This window comes from Manacus vitellinus, unplaced genomic scaffold (genome assembly GCF_001715985.3).
Source record: "Manacus vitellinus isolate BGI_N305 unplaced genomic scaffold, ASM171598v3 scaffold_1_pilon, whole genome shotgun sequence".
Taxonomy (NCBI): Eukaryota; Metazoa; Chordata; class Aves; order Passeriformes; family Pipridae; genus Manacus; species Manacus vitellinus.
Genome location: NW_021939396.1, coordinates 47,498,233 through 47,519,189, shown reverse-complemented (window position 1 = coordinate 47,519,189; position 20,957 = coordinate 47,498,233). Strand labels below are relative to the sequence as shown.

General features: G+C 37.1%; 1 protein-coding gene across 4 annotated transcripts in view; it reads right to left on the bottom strand.

The window, feature by feature from the left end:
- ROCK1 (Rho associated coiled-coil containing protein kinase 1) overlaps positions 1–20,957 on the bottom strand; it is an 87,165-nt gene that overhangs the window by 1,782 nt on the left and 64,426 nt on the right. The window contains exons 25-33 of one of the 4 annotated variants that reach the window (XM_018081100.1): positions 19,705–19,793; positions 19,186–19,374; positions 18,533–18,698; positions 11,465–11,535; positions 7,572–7,660; positions 6,381–6,459; positions 6,002–6,263; positions 5,035–5,242; positions 548–589 (exon numbers count right to left, since the gene is read on the bottom strand). In XM_018081100.1, coding sequence (XP_017936589.1) covers positions 562–589; positions 5,035–5,242; positions 6,002–6,263; positions 6,381–6,459; positions 7,572–7,660; positions 11,465–11,535; positions 18,533–18,698; positions 19,186–19,374; positions 19,705–19,793 — 1,181 coding nt within the window. In that variant the 3' untranslated portion in view covers positions 548–561. Of the gene's footprint in view, positions 1–547; positions 590–5,034; positions 5,243–6,001; positions 6,264–6,380; positions 6,460–7,571; positions 7,661–11,464; positions 11,536–12,043; positions 12,093–18,532; positions 18,699–19,185; positions 19,375–19,704; positions 19,794–20,957 lie in introns of those variants that run through there. The other 3 variants (XM_008928345.2, XR_001921777.1, XR_001921778.1) reach the window with 3 other exon arrangements.

The following is a 20,957-nucleotide window of genomic DNA, read 5'->3' as shown; positions in this document are numbered from 1 at the left end:
TTATGGGTGTATTCATGGCAAATGCTAGGTGACCCTCTTTCACTTGCAGGACAAGAAAAGGCTCTCTAGGCTAAGAGCACGCGCATGCAGCTGCCAGAGCTCACCTGATGCACAGGAATTTTGGTTGCTTGGTTGGTTGTTTTCTGTTTTAAACATGCATTAACTTGACCAGGTGCCCAAGTCCAAATAGATCAAAAGAAAACACCTCGGCTGTGCTGATACAATGTGAATAAATCAGCATTCTATGAACTATGAAGTGTAGTTTCCAATCTCGAAGCAGTGCTGCAAATGCCAGCGAGTTCATCAAGAAGTTCTGATTCATATTTATTAGTGGTAAGTTATTAAAATGAGGAATAGAACTTAAGATGAACTTTTATATGTGAAGCTTCTTTCAGTGGGTCTGAGACACCTCTCCATTAAGTCAAGGAAGTGCTGTCTACCAACAGCAAAGAAAGGTGAGTCAGACCCCGAATGAAATGGACTGAAATGTCTTCAAGCATGTGTTAATGTCTGTATCAGTTCCACAAAATAGGCAATGCCTGCTTACATGGTAGGACTCCATCACCGAGGGCAAGTTCTGCTATACTGCCTGATAAGAGAACAATTTTCAGATACTTAACATGTGTATCCCATACAAATCATCACTGCTTCTCCTGCTCCCCTGCCTAAGAGGTGAGGAGAACTGCAGGGTGCAGAGTCTTGAGTTCAGAAAAGCAGATCTAACAGTTTGCTGCCTCCTGAAAGGAAAAGAGCCTGCTGTTGCTGCTGTTTCCTCACTTTATCACCTTCCTGACCCTCCTATTTACCAGCCCTCAGCTTTGGCAATCACTGCACTTCTTCTTAGCATGCTGATCCACTCACTAGCTCAGCAAAGTAAGTCTACACATTTTTGACAGTCAGGAAACTGAATTGTGGACCTTCATGGAAAGGTCCAAAATGGATCATTTCAAGCACTTCCCCAGGATCCACTGAGAGAAAAGCAGGGAAGGAAGACACAGAGGGGAAATGCTCTGTCAGATTAGCTCAGCTACCATGCAATCACGGTAAGTGTTCAGTACATAAGATCCATTGCAAATTTATTTAATAATCTAAATTTAAACATCTGGTACATCGGAAGTGAATTTTCCTAAAATAAATCCAATAAATCCAATGCCTCTTCATTCTAAACATATGGGGTAAAATATGCAATGGTATGAGGACACAGGCTGGGCATACTCCATCACACCAGCACTTGTCTACTTCATAGATACAACTAACAACAAATTTGTCTGAGAAAGCCACAAAAATGTCCACAGTAGAATAGCCAGAAAGAGAAGTTCCTACCTGGCCTTTTCCTAATGCTTCTTTGTTCAGTATAACTCTGAATCATTTCATTAGTTGCTCACACTGCCCTGCAGGTGCCACACAAGCTCCATTACATCCCAGTCAACCCAGTGGCAGCTGTCTGATGGGGACATGCCACAAGCAGCTCCTCAAGCATCAGCAAGGTGCAGGGGCTCCCCACCTGCCCCCTGCACACATCTCCATGCAGCACAACAGGCCGGGAACACGCACATACCCAGCACCCTCGCTGGTCAAGTGCTGTGCCTCTCTAAATGGCTTTATCTCAATATGATTCTTCCCCCATAGTCAGTGCCTACAATATGCAGCATTGAAACAGAGTTTCCTATAATTAATTGTTTTTTCTAAGAAGCTCTGTCAGTATTTGACATCATTAAGAAGCAAAATTCTAGGGTCAAATATCAGTTACGTCATCAGACTCACTGACGGATTTGGGGTCAGTCTAAAAGAGTGATATAAATGTTTTCTGTCTGATCCACATCCGTGGGATCTGTCTGTTAGATAAATCCAAGCAGTCAAAGAGATAAGATACCATGCAGGTATTAACTTCTGAATTGACAGAAAACCTCACAGCTTTATTTCTTCCCAAGAACTTGGAAGATCTCCCTGGGTGATGGGGAAGGGTGGCAACACAGGCAGTACACTGGGGTAGATGCAGAAAATGCAAGACTGAAGTATTCTGAACAGTTGATCTGACCTGATACTTCACTAGTGCAAGACTTCACCCTTCCTCCTTTCATTCTTGAGACTCTTCCACAAACCACTGCAACTTCCGAATCCAACAGAAAACCACATGCTTTTCTTCTGTGGCGTGAGGGTTGGGGGTTTTTTTGTTGTTATGCTTTGGGTTTTTTGGCTTTCCTTTAGTCAAAACATTCCTGGATTAATTTTCTGCTGAAAAATAGATCAGTTGACTCTGGTAATCCGTGAACCATGAACTGACAAAGGATAAAGCTCAGGAATGTGCAACCATCCTCCTTCTGCTGCTGGTGAGCTATTAGATCTTTAGGATCCTCATTGGATCTTTAGGATTTTAAAACCAGAGCTTTAATGATGGTGTTTCTCATTTCTTAAAAAAGTTCCATTCACTACTTGTGTATTTCTATGATTCTGTAACACTGTCACAGGACAAACAGGATTAATAACAGAAATGGTCTGGATAACCGATCTCCCCAAACTGAGCCTTTCCTTTAAGAGCTACTACAAATTTTCAAATATGCAAATCTGTTCATTCTATAACAGATTAGCTGCAAAGCTGTCCTTGCTAAAGGAAACTCCAAGATAGCATTTCTATTAAGAGAGAGTGGAAAAGAATTGATTTAAGAAAACGGATTTTCTTCCATTTAAGAGTATGAATTAAAGCTGGTTATTACAGCTACCAGAGGACCTTGTAAGGATAAATGGAAAGGAAACTATACCCAGAATATAACTCAAAGAGTCTATTGGAAAAGAAAGTCTTCAATTCTAAATACCTAATTGTGAAACAAAGAAATATGCACTTTCTTTACCGAGGCAAGGCTTGACAAGGCGGAGAAAAGAATCTGTATACTCAAAAACAGAGGATGATTTCTAAAACGTACAATTAGAATCTTCCAAGTATTGTTTTAGATTATTCCAGTTAATACACCTTAAAGATGCAAGTAAATAACATATTAAAAATAATTCTTTCCAACCCCTCTGGCTGGTTGGTTGATTTTGGGGGAATTAGTCTTAAAGTATCTGGCTAAAGCCTCTGGAAGGGTCTAACACTTTTCAGTAAATCTTGGAAAATTGAGGACTGAAGGAAAAAATAAGTTTGGAAATACCACAAAGCTTTATAAAACTTTCTGGAAGTTGAGAGAAATGGACACTTTGTAGACAAGATAAATAGTTTAACAAGATTCTCTTGCACAAGTACACACAATGTAAGTACATAACAAACATGACTGAAACCCCCGGGAATTAACAATTACTAATTTATCTTTTTTTGGTACAATACAGAAGATGCCACTATTCAGTGAGGAAACTCTGATTTTACCGTCATTCTTAGCTCAGGTTTATCACTATGTGCTTTTCCACTGCCCTCACCCTTATTTTTAACAGATTTTTACAGAGAAGACTGTAGGTAAAACTGCCCACTTCCCAGGAAATCTCCCCATCAGAAGTGTTTATGTGTTTCAGAACTTTGGCTTGATTAAGTGCCAGTGTTGAAAAATGTAAAATTACATCATGGTTCTGTTGTGTTCCTACCAGTTGAACTGTAACTTGTGAACTGAGACTTTGTTCAGTGTTTGTGAATATGACTTCTCCCCCAAAGGCTCTGGCACAGCTACATGTTCTTAAGACAACATGCTGCTCACAGATTTCTTTTTATGTTGGTCTCCTCACGCTGTTGCATTGATTATCATCTCTAATACCAAACTGCCTGCAACATTACTGATTTTTATATTGACAGCTTTGTATTTGAGGCCTAAAGTAATTTTCTTGAATGAAATTTATCTTGAGGACCTTCACTGAATATATTACTATCTCAAAACTATGATCCCTGGGAACGTTCAAGGCCACATTAGATGGAGCTGATCTAGTGGAAGGTGTCCTTCCCCATGGCAAGGGGACTGGAACTAGGTGATCTTTAAAAGGTCCCTTCCAACCCAAACCACTCTATGATTCTGTGACTGCTTATGTTTTAGGACATAAGTCTTAGGGACAAGAAAATCAGCACCCTTTGTATCTTTTCGCTTACAAACTTTTCAGTAAAATCAGGGATACTATTTCAGACACTACAGACTGTTTTTAATGGGTCTTGAGGCAAATAAAGCTGAGAATAGACAGCAAAATTTAAATGTAAATCTGGTAGTAAATTATATTGACTGGAAATACCATATAAAATATGGTCCTCTGCAGGAGGATGTTTCATGATACACCCAGTGTCTCTTTACATGCAAAAGTTCAGGGTTTTTTCGTGCAAGGAATGTTTGGTAGCCCTGCCAATCTAGGAAGACTTTCCCTACTGAGACACTAGTTTCCATTTACACTGTCAATTCAATCAGTTAGCTGGGGAGAAAGGGACACACATACTATAGGAGGAAGGTAAGGCAGGTTGAAATCAGCTTACAGTAACCTAACATTAAGAAAACATATTTTACATCTTGCCCCAGCTAATGCACAGGGTCACAAACAGCTTACAAAAACAACTGCTGAAATAGAAGACAGGGAATGAGTAAGCAGGGAGAAAGAATGGAACCAATACCTAAGCAGCCTTCCAACAAAAGAAATGTCCTAACAACAGACTGAGAATCTATAAAGTTTTTCACTTCACCCCCATCTGCAGAAGACTTTTAGCTTACACAGGCTCTATGAGTCAATCCATGGACGGGATGACTACATGGATACTCCTTGCAGTTAAATGCTGTTGCTGACATATTTGCTGAGTCTTGCCTTTAAACAGGACAAAATGCAACCAGCTCCCTTGCATGTATTGGCAGGCCAGGTACCAACTCTACGCTACCTTTCCAAATGCGAAGAACCGACAAATTTACCGTGATAGCAAGAGAATTCTGTCTGCTCCTTCCTTTGGGATTTGAGCAGAGATTTAGATCAGCAGTTCAACAGTCGTAACTGTGGAATTATTTCATAACTTCGCATTAAATAGGATTTATACACAGACACTTTTTTAATCAAAAAGATACTTAGTTCTTGTAGTTTATTTCTCACCTGGTTTTCCCAGAAGTATTTTTAACAACTTTTCGGAATGACTGATTTGCTGAGGATCTTGTAGACATAGTTCTAGGAGAAGCACGAACAAAAGTAGATGGTGGTGTCTTAGGGATCTTCTTTACTAAATGAGTCACCCACTTCTTCTGTTCATCTTGACAGGATGCCAATAATAGCATATCTCTTGCTGAAGTTACATCGTAACTCACTGTAAAAGGAGGAAAATGATTCAGTGAAAATCAGGACTTGTTATCAAAATCAGAATTATGACATACTAACTGTGCCACTGGAAAGAACAAATATCCATACTTGTATTGGATTTATTTATATATTTTTGAAAGATAACAAACAGCAGGGGAGATTATGAATAAAATATTCTTCAATATTTGTCAGTCTGCATTAAGATTCTTGAGCTTACCATTAATATCCAAGAATTGAGAAAACTTACACCAATTGCAGTCTTAATAAGCTGAAAAGTTGTATGGATGCCTTATGGCCAAGTTCCAGAGTACGCACCCTGAATGCTCCACTTCACAGGAGCACGGAGAAGAAACCTTTACTCCAATCTGTGAGGTGGCTGAAGAACCACTCTGCAAGATCTTAGCAGAGTTTGGTGATGCAACCACTGCAACTGTCCCTAAAGTGGGCCGGGTATAAGTACAGAGAGAATGATTTGGGAACCAGGGAGCTGCCCAGTACTTGGGCACAAACCTTCAGGGAACCTTTTGCTCTCAGGGCTCTCAGCAGAGCCCCATCAGTTACACCATGGAAGGCTACAGAGGACTGCCACAGCTGCCTGTTCATAAGCAGTGTAACAGCCTATTGTTTTAATCTTCCACATTTAAAACGATAAAACTCTAATTTTAGGTTTAGTTTTAAACTAAAGTGCTTTTATTTGCCTCCAATAGTTTAACAGGTGTGGCTAAACCATGAAGAGAATAGAGAACAGAAAAAAACATGAGTATACCCTTGCATGGTGCAATTAATTCCTCCTTTTTATCCAAGTGGTCTCTGTGGCACTTCACATGGCATCTTCGACATTCTAGGGCAGCAGGGGGTTTGAAGACATGCCAAAGAGGTTTGGCACAGGCCTCACAGTTGGCTGGAAAGTGGTATAATGTGGGAATAAATTCATGGCCCTTGTGATTTAGAAAATTTGTCTTCTCTGCCGGCTGTACTGGTTCTACCTCCAAATCCTTCCTGCATTCCCCCTCATTAGCATAGAGAATCTGAAAAAGAATGCTGCTGTGTTATTGTTGAAGCACTATGTACTTTTATACCCTTTTCAAAGAAGCTGCCAAACTTCCAAGAGAATTAAACAGACATGAGAATAAACTTCTTTTTACCTGGAATATTTTAGGAATTTCTTCAGTTTCAGCTCTATATACATCTCCTTGAGTTACAGGCCGGACATGAAACAGCTTACTAAATTAGAAGAAACATAAATCAGAGAATGCTAAAAGGCTACATATGTTTTAAAACAGTTATCAAACTGCTTTGAAGTTCTTGGAAATTTTGCTTATGCAAGCAATACAACCTACTTCAAGGCTGCAATATGATTGTAGGAATTAATTCATAAACCATATAGATCTTGTCTACCCAAGAAAGAGCAAAATATTCTGTAGCATGGAAAGAGGGTTACCTTACAACGAGCTCAAGATCCATCATGGCAAATTTGCGCATGAAAAAGGCTTTCAAATTCCTCCTCAGAACACTAGGAAGCCTAACATTATTGCTAGAATAGCCTAGTGATAAACCTGTATGGAAGTAACCATAGAATACTACTAACTAGTTTTTTTACTAAATTGTTATGAGTTGATAAACAATCAATGCTAAAACATCACAAAAGGAAATCTGGGGCACCAGCTGTCGAAAATGCTATTAAAGTTGGAACAGACATCATCTTATACTCAGTCAAGTCCATCTATCCCAACATCCTGTTTTCAACAGTAGCCGTAACAGATGTTTATGAAAAGAGAATAAGAGAAAATAACTCTTTTCCTGGTTATAGGCAATTGGCAGCTTAAGCACTTCCTGAGTTTGAGATTCCTTCCAGACCACTGTATTTGTTAGTCACTTACAGACCTATTCATGAATTCTAAAACCTTTTTTCAATTACTACTCTATAAGGTCCTATAATGTCCATCAGTTGTTCAAACATCACAGTCATGTATCAGTGATGGGCTTCAGTGATATTTGACACAATTTTCCTCATGTACAACAAATGTAAAGGGATCACAATTAATTTATTTTATCACTTTAAACAGAAACCATCTGGAAAAGTTAGAAATGCTTTGAACTAGATGAGCATTGATACTTTCTCTTTTCTCTAACTTTTAGCAATAGCAGAACAAAGAGAAAGCAGTATCTTCTGTTAACAGCACGCTGAAATACAGATAGACATTTTCCAACTAGTTTGGGAAATTAAAAATTATTTATGGAATTTTGATTTCAAGCTTTTAGATTTGTTATCAGTTATCTCACACACAAGGCTCTTTTCCCAATTTGCATCCAAAACTACCAGTAACTTTACTTACTCTATATCTAGTACCATAGACGGATTAGACTGGTCCTTGTCTTTTTCATCATTGTAGAACAGTATCTTTTTACTGCTCACCACAACATACTGTGGAAAGAAAGGATAAAGAGAAGTTAAAATTGCATTTTAAAAAGCAACATTTATCCTAATGTTCTCCTACACACACATGTAAAGCCTGAGTAAAGGAAATTTTTTAAACTAATATCAAGACATATTTAAATATTCATGCAGGCAGATACACTACAGACAGCTGGGCAATGCTACAGCTGCAGCAACTGTGTATTTTCACTGAAGCACCATAAAATGCTTGTCACAATTCTGGAAGTCCATCTGCACACAAACTCACAAATTTCAATTGCTACTGGCATGTTACCATGAAAATTATGTATCACAGAGTGATACAGTGCAAAATCTATCATTTGATGGTAAAGTCATAAATGACTTCTCTAGTTCTACAGACCTGCACCAAACTACTGGTAGTTTAGAAGAGATTCTCACAGTGCCAGCTAACTATTTCCTACACTTTCAATTTAATGAACTGGTGAAATAAAGAGACAAAATGAATCAGCAGAAACAGAGGTCTGGTATACTTTCCAAATCTAGGAATGACAGCTGAAACTGTCCACAAGCATAAGCTCAGTGACAGCAGTGGCAGTGGCAGTTCCCTCCCCTGCAGTTTCAAATGTTTTAGAAACAACTAAATGGTATGAGGTACTAAAGAGGACTAAAAAGAGGCAAACTGACTGCTCTGTCTATATTGAACTCCATGTATAATATGACCCAGAAGCAGGGGAAAGGACAGAAAACCATGAGAGTGAATACACCAACAGTTCATCTTGAATTCCAGTTACTGGTAGGTAACTGAATGAGTTTCTGCACAACGAAGATAATGACAATTTAAATTAATAGTGTTTACTCCTTCTACAAGAGGAGGTTTCAACCTCCTCATTACACAGGACTTTAAGCTGACCTCAAAACCTGAATATGAAAGTTACCTTAACAAATTTATAGAATAGCATTTTAGAAATGTGTTGCGTGAGCTGTGTGCTACAGCTGTAAATCTCAATTACTGAAATGAATCTTAAAAAGCCACAGAGGGTGTTTTGGCCCCAACTTAAAGAGCTTTCAGCCCTTTAGTCACAATTCTTTAATGGAAAGCCTGATCAACCTGAGTAGGTACTAAGTTGTAATAGTGTGAGCCTCTAGTGCTTTTTCCCACTGAAGAAAAAGACTGCTTCAATTCCTTTATCTACTTCAACAGAAAGCTAATGCATTTTTTGTTTTTGAAGTGTGCATTTCTGCCTTTCACAGACAAGACCAAGGCCTTAAGATGACAACTACCACAGATGCAAATTCTGACTGCAAAGGAATTCAGTTATCACATTATATACAATTCTTGGTTAAAGAACAATTTAACCTCACAAAAGAAAAGTTATGTACAACAGCCTTGATATCCTGTTGTGAACATATATAAAAAAAATCTTCTGACAGCAGTTCTGTTCTACAGTGGTTTGGGAAGGACATTTTATCACCTCCACTCGGGATAAAACGAAGCTCCAGATAAAAGCATGGCTAACACATTTTAGCGTTAGCTTGAGGTATAACTCAAGTGTTTATTCTCAAATAAGTTTTCCACACTCACCCTTTTCTAACTTAAGCTAAATGACTCAGAGGGCACGGGGCAAAAACATCAGTGCTACTGATATTTGAGTCAGAAATGCAGCAGCTCAAGTTGTAACAACTCCGGCATCAACCCAATTGCAGTGCTAATGCAATTTTGCTTTCCATTTAAGTTGATCTGGGCATGCTTATATTTGAGGCTGCATACCTCCCACCAAGCCCAAAACTGAAATTGCAGTAGAATTTGGAACAGAAGCACCTGAGGAGGCTGACTCCACACCAGCTTGTTTCAGCTGCAGTACAGTTCAGCCAACAGGACACACATGTAAATCAGCATGGCTCCTCGCTACTGTGTGTCACTGATTTGAGCCTCAGCTAGTTCAAGGAATCTTACCAGTATGACTCATGACAGAAGCATCCATCTGTAGCTCAAATTCCTTCAAAGTGTAAGTATTACTCGAACTAGGAAAGTATGAATGGAGTAACTGCATAAAATATCTTGAGGGAAGTAAATATGCCTACACTGGCCATGCCCAAAGAAGCTCAGATATAGTCCTTCACTGGAGAAGCTGTATTTATCAAGAGATTTAACATTTCAACCATCAGAGGATGCAAGAATAATCTCCACTTCTAAAAAACAACCATAAAAGGCTACTGGAGGTATTCTGACAGGAAAATGATGCAGTATTTTAAATAATCCAGAACAGAACAAAGCTACATGATTTGTGCCTAGGCACAGTCACTTTTGCTTGTGGACACTGTCAAAAGTCTGACAGCAACCCAGAAAATCAATTCAGGAACAAGAGGAGTCAAGCAGCCTTAGCTATCAAACAGAACAAGTTGTGGAATAGATTTACAAACAGGTGTGTTTCGTGAGACACCTGAAGAACATTCAAATGCTACTGGCATTTGAATCAAATATGGCATCAAGAACATTCTAACCTCATCCTCTAGATTTCCCTCACTTCTGCTAATAAGGAGACAAAGTGAAACAGAGAGAGAACAGAATTTGAGGTATCTATAAGAAACCCCAGATTCCAAACTGTGGTAACCAAGCATTTTCAAAATGGCACTTGTTCACATTGCCTCTCATCTGAGGGGCTGGGAGAATACCTTAAGCATCCATTAGCTGAAATAAGGCGGAACTTAACACTCACTCTCTGCAAGCCATAATAGGTGGTGGGTTTAACTTACAGACAAATCAATGCAGTCTGATATTGATGTAAAAATAGTCTGGTCTGGAACTCAAAATACGTAGATTGTATAAAGAAGGCCATGTTAGCCAAGTGAAAACAGGAATACTTGAAAGAAGTAGTTCAGCAGCTAAAGGTCCAATGCAAACACTTAAGTGCTTCTTTGACAGGAATTAATTCCTTCTCCCTTAAATTTTGTAGGAACCACTTCTAACACTTGTAGAATTTGAATGTAAACAGGAGCATTTGAGAAAGACCTTTTAGCGGGAAGCAGAAAGTTACTTTGAAAGTGTCGTGAATAAACTGAATCATTCCCAACAGTGATCTTTGAATTTAAGAAGATGCAGGGAAACAAACTACTTTGTACAAACTGCTTGTAAAATTTACAGAATTCTGGTGACCATGTTCACTTAGGCATTTAATTATACCAAAGAATGTTCACAGAGGGGAACTGAAAAGACAGAAAAGATAATCAGAAACTAGTTCTAAGCATCTCAGTTTCAACATCTGACATTTCAAAGAAGCAGATCATAACCTCTGCAGAGGCAAAAGAGTACTGTTTTGTTTGGATTGGGAATTCCAGCAAAGAGATCCAGTTTCTGAAAGTAAACCAGTTCTTTTCAAGAGACACTGGCCATTTTAAAGGTAAGGAAGATAAAAAAGTCCTTGGAAATCATGTGTGGCAAGTTATAGTGTGATGTCTGTGTGTGAAGGTCTTCCATGACCTTCAGAACATTTAGATGTAGTATTCCCTACTCTCTCCTGTCAAGTTGCACATGGAGCTTCTTTTTTAGTAACAGGATTATAAAGAAGTTTACTCAAAGAAGAAATGAGATTTTTAATTATTCCAAAATGCCCATTGTAAAGCATTTCCTCACCCAACTGTTGTTAAATTTGCACAAAGTCATTACTAAAGATTTCAAACTGAACTTGAATTTTCTTGTTTCCTTTTTTTATACACACTAAGTTACTCTTAATTATTTTGTTTGGTTCTTAAATATGAGTAGTAAAACCAATTCAGGGCATGCCTAAAAACTTTTCTAATTGAGGAAGAAAAAAAAAAAAAAGACATTTGTACCTGTTTCTTCCAGCCATGCCGCTTTATATTTCCTTTGTTTGGTACTGAAAGCCAACCTTCAAGTCTTGATTCTGGTTTTTAAAAAATGCATATTTAATAATTTCACGTATTTATAACAATAAAGCAGGATAACACAAAAGCAAACTACTACGAGAAAGGAAAATGTACCACATGCAGTAATAGGCAATTACCTATTCAGCAAAGCGGAATAAAAAGCACAGCTAAATAAAATGAAGATATAAGCATTTAATTCATGCTTTATCACAAGCCAACATCTGATTACACAGTTACTGCACAATAAAAGTAAAGCTGTTCTCCTTGATGCCAACATCTAACATTGTATGTAAATAGTTTGCAAAGAGCCAGGCAGGAAACACTTTGCTTTGAAAATATGTTACAGTTTAAATTAAGAGATTTTTCAATATAAACATAATTTAACATTCAGAGGGGCTATATGAAAATAATCAGCAGGAAGATGCAGGAAGTAAAACAAATCAGATCCATATTTTCCACGGGAAACAAAAAAGGGAGAGAGAGCACAAGAGCAGGCAAAGCTACAAGGGTGTCCCCATTACTCACAGAAGATAAGCATAGGAGATAATTAAATAAGGAATGCAGGAAGAATCAACTAGATACAAAGAATAAGAGACAAGCATTTTATTCAAATTTTCAGTGAAAAATTCTCCAAAGAGCAATGTAATAATGTGTGTTCCCACTACAAAACTACTGAAATAATTTAGCAATGATATAAAGAAGGGCCACAAGAAAATTGACATTCTGCCTAATGTGAATGGTAGATTTAAAAAATCCTTCCAGCTAACTAACAGTAGTTTCTAAACTTTAAAATTATGAAACCAGACAATGATAGTGAGAAGCTATTGTTATTCCATTAACCTGAAATGAAGTAAAGTAACCAGTAAAGTCCCACAATTTTGGAAATGTTAGAATGAAGTAATCAAAATTTCAGTCCATAAATCTATTTCACAATTGAGAATTTTTTTTTTAATTATTGTAAAAATGTGATTTGAAAAAAAAGTGTCAGAAAACAGAAACAGAGCCAATAGCCAATGCATGTATTCTTCATAATAAACTTAACTGGCAGCACTGAAAACTTCTAAAACATTAAGTTAAAGTTTTCTGAACTATTCTCCACAAATACTTATGTAAGAAGGAGCTACTGGTCCCTTTTAACCTTCAGGAATAACTCTGTGAGGTATATTGCAGCAAGCTCCACAAATACACCCAAATATCTAAGTTATTGTCCATATGCTTTGCTCTGTAAAATTACAGTGAGACTGACAGCCTAGCAAGGTATTAAAGTCAGGCATGAAAAAGACTTTCCCATATTAGCCTTACAGCATTACAATATTTAGAAGATGACTGCACTTAGAAATACAGAATCATTTCCTAACATTCCTCCACACAGAATAGCCTCAAAATACTGTGGGACCACTGAACTACTGAAATCAATCAGAAGAAAGCCATGACAGTAGAATTCATTTCAGTAAGAGAATATCCCAGAAAAATGAAGGAAATCTGCACTTCCCTGCCTCTCCTATCTCCATAAGAAAAATGGGGTTTGGAGGTTTTGCCCTCAACCCCTCCCCTCTTCTTGATACAGTAGCTGTGGAAAAGGAAACCTATTTCCTTCACGTCTACAGGCATCACCGACAATGCTTACCTTGTTTTGAACACCTTGATTCTTACACCAGGAGAAGAGTCTTCCATTTTTAGAAATTACAGAAAGACCCTAAAACTCAACTCCTCCCTTGCAAAATAAAGGGATTAATTGCTAATAAAGAACATATTGTGGATGACTGCAGTTCAGAAGGAACACAGGAAGGATGACTGTTGTTCAAAGAGAATATGTATGCATCTGTATAAATTGCAGCATATGAAAATCTGGAAAGATCCAATAATAATACATTTTAAAAGATGCTTATAGGGACAGTATGAGCAGGAGTTGTTCTAAGTTCACTTCTATTTCGGCACATTCTGAAAACAATTTCAAAAGAAGTAGGAAGTGAATGAGGTATTTCAAATGAATCAGTTGACATTCTTTTCTGTCTACTACAAATCTATTTTAGTGAGCAAATTCTGTTTGAATGAGAGATGATTTCTGAGCTGTGAATAACATCTTGCAGTTGGAAATAAGTTTCTGAACACACTCCTTTTCAACAAAGCTAACATTCGTCTGGAACCAAATGTACTCTTAAAAGGGTAGATGAGCTCTTTCGTTCCAACCTTGCCACAAAGGATTCTTCCAAGTAATATTTATAGTGCATTTTAATTTCCCTCGACAAGTTAGCAAGCACAACTGCAAATGCTCATCTGGCCATTTCACAAATATTTGATCCAGAAGAATAATATTTATGAGTGTTCTGATTAAGTAATTAAGAAAATATGGGCTATCTAGACTATGAAAAAGATTCTTCCATCCCTGTCTTTAAAAATAGCCTCAAAACTATTGCCTTAAAACGTCCCTGTATTTTGGAAAGAATCACAGAATTGATACTTTATTTGCAGTCCAGAAAATCTGAGATAGGCCTCAAAAATATCTGATGGCTTAGGTCTCAAAAATATCTTACGGCTAGCTGGATCTGAATAGGATATGAAGAAAGAATTTCATAAAGGCTACAGATCTTACAGTTATCTCTGAATATATTTTAAATTGAGATTTTTATTCTAAACATCTTCATGGTTAGTATTCATACTGCCAGGATTCATAGGGATTCAGTATGATAACAGTGAGTTCTAACTGTAAGACTTCAATAAACCAAGTCTTACAGACAAGACAACCATGGCTGTACTGATTTACGAGATGTTTTGTTGTTCTGGAGCTAAGTAGCACAGGCGCTTTCACAAGCGGCAGAGCACCTCTTTCCAATGCTTTAGAATTCCTACTCCTCGAGACTCTTCCACAGTTAACAAAAACATGGAGATACTACCTTGCTAATTCTTTCCAGTCCACTCTTCCCACTTGATTATTTCCTTCCTCAGACTGTCTTACTATAATTTCATGTGTATCTCACCAAGGACTGCCAACTGGATCTTGCCTTGAAGTTTATTCAGGTGACAGCTACTTGCAGGTACTTCAGAAAGTCCTTGCTGAGTCCATATTGCAATAAAACTGTTGGCTTAAATGCTCCGTGTTTATTATTCCCTCCTATCTTTGCACAAAACATGGTTTATAACACATGCTGTAAAATATTATGTGCTGCAGTTAAACCTGTAGGTCAGCTCAATTGCTCAAATTATCTTGCCAATCAGATGAAAAGAAGCAATTCACAACAGGTTAAGTGCCCTATAACAGCTAGGAGAAAAAAAAACTTAAGTTCCTGATTATGTTCTGTCTTGACAAAGAAGAATTCTGTTTACAATCATGCAAGTATTAAGACTTCCTAAGTCCAGCCAGGAGGAAGAGGCATTCCAAAGGCACCATTAAAAAGCAAATCTCTCAGCTGTTTCAGCAAGGACTGTTAACACTGGAGATATCAGCTGAGATATGAGCTGCTATCTGAATCAATAATCAGGAGTGAGAGTTACTAAACATGCCTAGAACTGAATACAAGGAAAACCTTCCTCCATGTTGTGATTTTTCCACCTAAGTAAGCAAAAGCCTGAGAACAGCCTGGATGGTCTAAAGGGGCCAATCCCTACCTTGGGAGAGCATAAACTGCCCTGGGAGCTACCAGAACTTGAGGGGTATTTAGCTCAATGACAGACAGAAACCACCTCCAAGTGAAATGCGGCTGTAAAAGGTGTGTTACCATGTGATTTCTCTGTATCTACCTCTAAATAGAGAATTTTTTCCTTAAAATTTTCTGAGTATTAAAAATTCATTTTAGTATTACCTTGAGTTTATTCAAATCTTTCTGACCCCAAAAGTTTACAAGAGGCTCTTCCCATAAATTGTGAATTCTACTTTTGTAGCCTCTCTGGTGGCTGGTAACCTAAACTCCCCAATTAGACAAGACACGAACCTCTCTGCCATGCAGGACAGCAGAAAATGCCAAAGAACCAGGGTCTCTCTGGAATTCCAACAACTTTACTATTACACCATTTCATACCAATTTTTTTCTTCTATTAAACCAGAGACTGCCTGCCCACTGCCAGAATTGAGACTATGGAATCATTCTTTTATACATGTTCACATTATTTTGTGTCGTCATTTTTTTTCCCCTGGTGATGTTTTTGCTGTGACAGGAAACTGAATAAATCATACTATAATTACTTATTTTGAAATTTGACAATTTATTTGCTTTATATTTTTTTTAGGAATGTCTTTGCTTTAAGAACTGGTGCAACAGACGGAGAATCCTATTGACTGCTCATCACATCCAGCTCTTAAACAAGATGCTGTTCAAGGTGCTCTGAAGGAATGCCCATATTTGGGCTATGGAAGTGATGGGAACTTATCACATAGTTGAAGACAATCAATGTCATACAACTAAATTGTAGCAAATGAACCACTGTGATATGTCACCTTCTGTTTTGAAGACTAATTACTTGATTTGCAGGAAAATAACTGTGCACTGGATAATGTCCTCTTTCTGTGGCACGGGCTATTTCTACTTCAAAATCTGGCTGGTTTTTGTCCTTAGAACACTACTGTACTCCTTTTCTGTGCTCTGCTCGGCTCTTTGACAAGCGTGTGAAATTTGACTGTCCTAATGTCACTTCATCTCCTTTAATTACTAAACTGCTTCTTATTCAGATCCTGATCAACTCACTCAAAAAAACCCAAAAACCACCAAAACCAAGCCAAACCAAAAAAACAAGCAGCATGTAGGAACACGACCTAGAGGAGTCCTAATAATATGTATTAGACTTCCTACCTGTATCACACAGTAACACCAGCAGCACAACTGCAGTAAAAATCAGAGGCATGCGTAGAGAAAAGGGCAAAAAAGAGAAGACGAGAAATGAAAGGCTAGTAAAAAAGAAATAGTTTGAGGAGTCATGAGTATAGAAACAAACCCCTCACTAAAGAACACCAAAAGAACTTCTACTAATTGTGATGTTCTAATTAACAATGAACAGCTGACTTGAAAAGCTCTTGCACAGACTGAAATTTCTGCCTCAAAATTGAAGCGACAGGTCATGCCGCCAGAAGTCTGATTACACATCTCCAGAGGTAAAACTGAAAATAACCTTCCTTAATTAGGCAGACAAAGAAAGAGCTTTTTTCCTAGTCTTTCCAAGATCTGAGACACAATGGGGTCATACTGACACACTACCGCCATTAAGAAGAAAACAGGGAAGGTATCTATGCCCAGAAGGATGCATTTGTGTTTTCCGTGTAATAAATAACAGACATTAACTGAAAATGGCTGAAAAGGAAAGTGATGAAGTTCAAAACTACTTTTTTATGCAGAATAAATCAGGTCTGTTTTGTTGTAGAAAAAAACCCCTAAACCTCTCAATTTACAAGAATTCAGAAATTTTCAATTAAAAATTACAAACGACAGTGTTCTTCAATTAGGAGACACTTAAAAACACAAGGCTTGATTCCAAATAGTAACTTGAGGGGAGAAAAGAACCCCTCTGATTTCTTTTTTACCTCCATTAAATGGAATACACTGCAAATGAGTATCTAAAAGAAAAACTCCTGAGAAGTACTGATAGTTCAGAAATACCAGAGGGAGTTCCTAGCAGGAACTCCTAGTTTCCTAGCTAAGGAAAAATAATGTTCCTTAACCAATCTAATAGATCTAAGAACTCAGTGGAAGTTTGGTCTAGAAGATGTTTTCAAAAGACAAAAACCAGACATTCTCTTTACAAGATGGCAATTGCCTGAGGCTTTTACAGATCAGACTGAAGAGTGCAAAAGGCTTCTTGAACAGAATGGAAGTTGTGAAGAAAATTACTATCATTATCTGAACGAAAATCTATTCTAGAATGAAATTCATTAAAATACTAACTAAAAATAAAAATCTAAAAATACACTAGGGGAAGACAGGACACAAAAACAGACACAGAAAGGAATAACTACACAAAAACATATATGAACACTCATGACCTACCTGAAATTTGAATCACTCTAAGACCCCTGGAAAAATTCTAGAATGTGGCAATTTGAGCAGCATGAAGTACATTAACAGTAAAAGACACACCTAAAATGATTCTATTTACTTTTATCTGACTACTCATCCACTGAAGTCTTAAAGTACACAAAATAGTATTCTGGTTTTGTATGTTTAAAAATATTTTTCAACAATAGAAATAAGGCCATAAATCTTTAAGCACGTACGACAAGTTTATTTATTAAGATGTTCACAATGAATTCTAAAAATACTTACCCATATAAAAAAAATAATAAACCTAACTCTGACATATGGAAATTGTCAAACATGGCTTATTGCCTCTAAGCATTTTCTTTTTCTGTATCAAGAGATACAGAAGAGGATCATGTTAAAGTACAAACTGATTACACTTTTTAAACACTGGGGAAGGGGAGAGGTACATCACTAACCCATGTAACAGTGGGTCTCAAAGTACAGTGCCTGGAACTGACACCACATAGAAATGGCTGGCTACACTGTATTATCTGTTCTTAGTTTAACCTGCTAAATCAGAGTATCATAAAACCATAAATGGAAATTCCTACAATTATTTTTCACATCAGCAATTATTGCCACTTGTCACAGCGGTCTACATGACTGTGAGTAAGAACAGACAAGACCAAGGCAAGTTTGCATTCAAGATATAAAATACAATCACTATGTTGAGGAAATGCTGGCCCTGTATTCTGCTCACTGAACACTGCCCATTGCATTCGCTGTATTCAAGAAACAGCAAATGTAAAGATATTCTTTCCAAAAAGTGGATATAAATTATGCTAATGCTAAGCAATACAGTAGAAAATGTGATGTGAGAATAAATTAAGATTAAATATAAGCAGCTAAGCTATAGAAATAAAAAAAAATGAACAAAGAAAGGCAGCAGAGATGTGATACAGAGAAAGACAGACAGAAGATTTTAAAAGGCAGTAACTTGTTCGAAAGAATACCTTCCAAAACTATGTGCATGCACAAGATCAAGTAGTTCAATATGTTTTTCTCTTACCTGAAACATTTCCATCCGTTTCATCTGTCGGGAGACTAGCAACACTGGTAGAATCCATTCCTTGCTGGAGATCCACAATTTTCCTTCGTAGTTGTTCTATGTCACTCTCTTTACTATCCAGCTGCATCTGGAGCTCATTCCTGTACGTAGATTCTTCTGCTAGTTGCTGTATTTATATACACGTGCACAGTTAGTGGGATACCAAAGTATTCTGAACACAAACCTCATTACTATTTTTTTCAGATATCTAGATAGTTTTGATAGTATTGACATAAACTATTATAGTAGAAGTTTTTGTTTAGCCTTGGAAGGAAAAAACTTAAATATCAAAGATCCAGCAATGTATTCAAGCATAAAACAGTCTATTCTAGATTCATCTATTCATCTATTAAATTACCATTTGTTAGGAAAAGGAGACCATCTATCAGCAAAATGAACTGGTAGTTTGCTATCAGTTTAGTATGCTGAACAGTATTCAGGTTTTTAGCCTTTGTAACATATCAGTAACTTCCACAGTTAAGAATTTAGAAAGGGGAAATGAATGAGAACCAGCACTTATCAAGTTCTCTGCCTCACTAAAATTCTGTAGCCTAAAACATCTTTCCTGCAGAGACAATTCCACAACGGGACAAAAAAAATTTAGATTATTTTACCGCTTGCATTTCATTGAGCTCCTTTTGGTATTTCACTACCATCTGATTGAATTTCTCTTTTTCTTGATTAAGTTCTAACTGCAGCTTTCGGTTTTCCTTCTCTTTCTTCCTCAAATCTTGCATGTTAGCTTTTTTCCTGTCTATTTTAAAATCTTTCCGATTCATTATCTCAGCCAGTTTGTTGACAGCCTGTTAAGAAAAAGGAGAACCAGTGAAAAAAATGATATATGCTAGCATGTTTCATACAAAACTTCTTAGTTCCTCTAGTTACAGGATTCAACTAATAAAAACCCTTCATCAACATAAATGGCCCTTACTCATGACCAAAGTAATACTGAACAGTACACAACATCAAAACTTATTCTTTGAACTGTAAATATCAACAATGCATATTGTACATCATGGTTAATATAAACTTAATTTCGAAGGAACCAACAGTGAGTTCACAAAAGCAATAAACCTAAAATATTTCTGTTATGCAAAGTAATCGTTGCTATTAAATTGCATAAAAAGTTATACCTGTGTCTTCAAAGTTCTTTCATTGTTTATGCTCTTCTCATAATGCATTCTAATATTATTGATTTCCTCCTCTTTTTTCATTTTGTAATCTGTTAAAATAATATTCAACTTTGAGACATTTTAGGACAAGATAAATATTTCTAAACTTAATTGCTTCTACCATTGCATCTTCTTTTTATCCCTCCCTTTTCCCATTGTGTCCCTTATTGAGTAAAATACAGTTTGCAAAGATAAAGGTTACCAGTTTAATGCTACTATAATGATAGAAAATCACTCGAAGGATATACCAGAAAGGTACCAAGATGAAACACTAAAGCCAACACATGTATTTTTATTTCCTGATGATGATTAAGTTAGTTGTTCCACTTCCTTCATGTTTGCACTATCAAAAGGGTCTCTGCAGTACCAAAAATTGCTTCAGTACCCACACAGAATAAGACTGATACGACTGGACTCATATTTAGTACAGATTCTCAAATCAGCCATGAAGAGAGCATGGGGAAAAGTCTTTCTTTAAACAAGGAATGATTCTGTTACATACCCCCCACCCCCTCTCACACACCATTTACTCAATTCTACCAATCTTTCTATCACAACTCCAGTCTGCTGATTTGTTTCCAAAGTATCTATAAGTATGCAGTTCACTGATAAGAATTTCCCACCAAAACTACAAAGTTAAAGAACGATTTTTAAGTACTCAAAAGTAACAAACTTAAAAATACTGAAAATGCTTGCTCACCCAATTCCTGCTACTATGGAAATGTAGAACTAAGGGAAAATATTTTAGTATGCCTTCCTGCCTACATACTGTTTGCAAAGACACTGGCAACAGAATCAATAAGGTCTTTACTCTTTTAGTCTTCAGATATTAAAGCACGCATTCCAATTTGCTCAAACGAAAAACCATGGGAGCAAAAAGTACCTTCCCATACAGTCAGAATGCATATAAATAGAATGCCCATAACATCACAACTTAGATTCCGTGTCAAAGTGAGATCTTAAGGAAATTGAAATACTGATACAGCTTTACTGTAAATACTGGAGATAGACACAAACATTTTAATAAATACATTGTGTGCAATATGAAATGCGGAAAATACTTTACCTTAATAACTTTATGCACACAAGGGCAAGGCTAGAAGAAGGAGGTTAGACAGACAATATATGGATGAGTTGTAGTGGACAGGCATTCCTGCTTATGCCATCAGGAACTTAGCACTGAATTGTTTTAAAAAGTGAGAAAGGTAGTATGA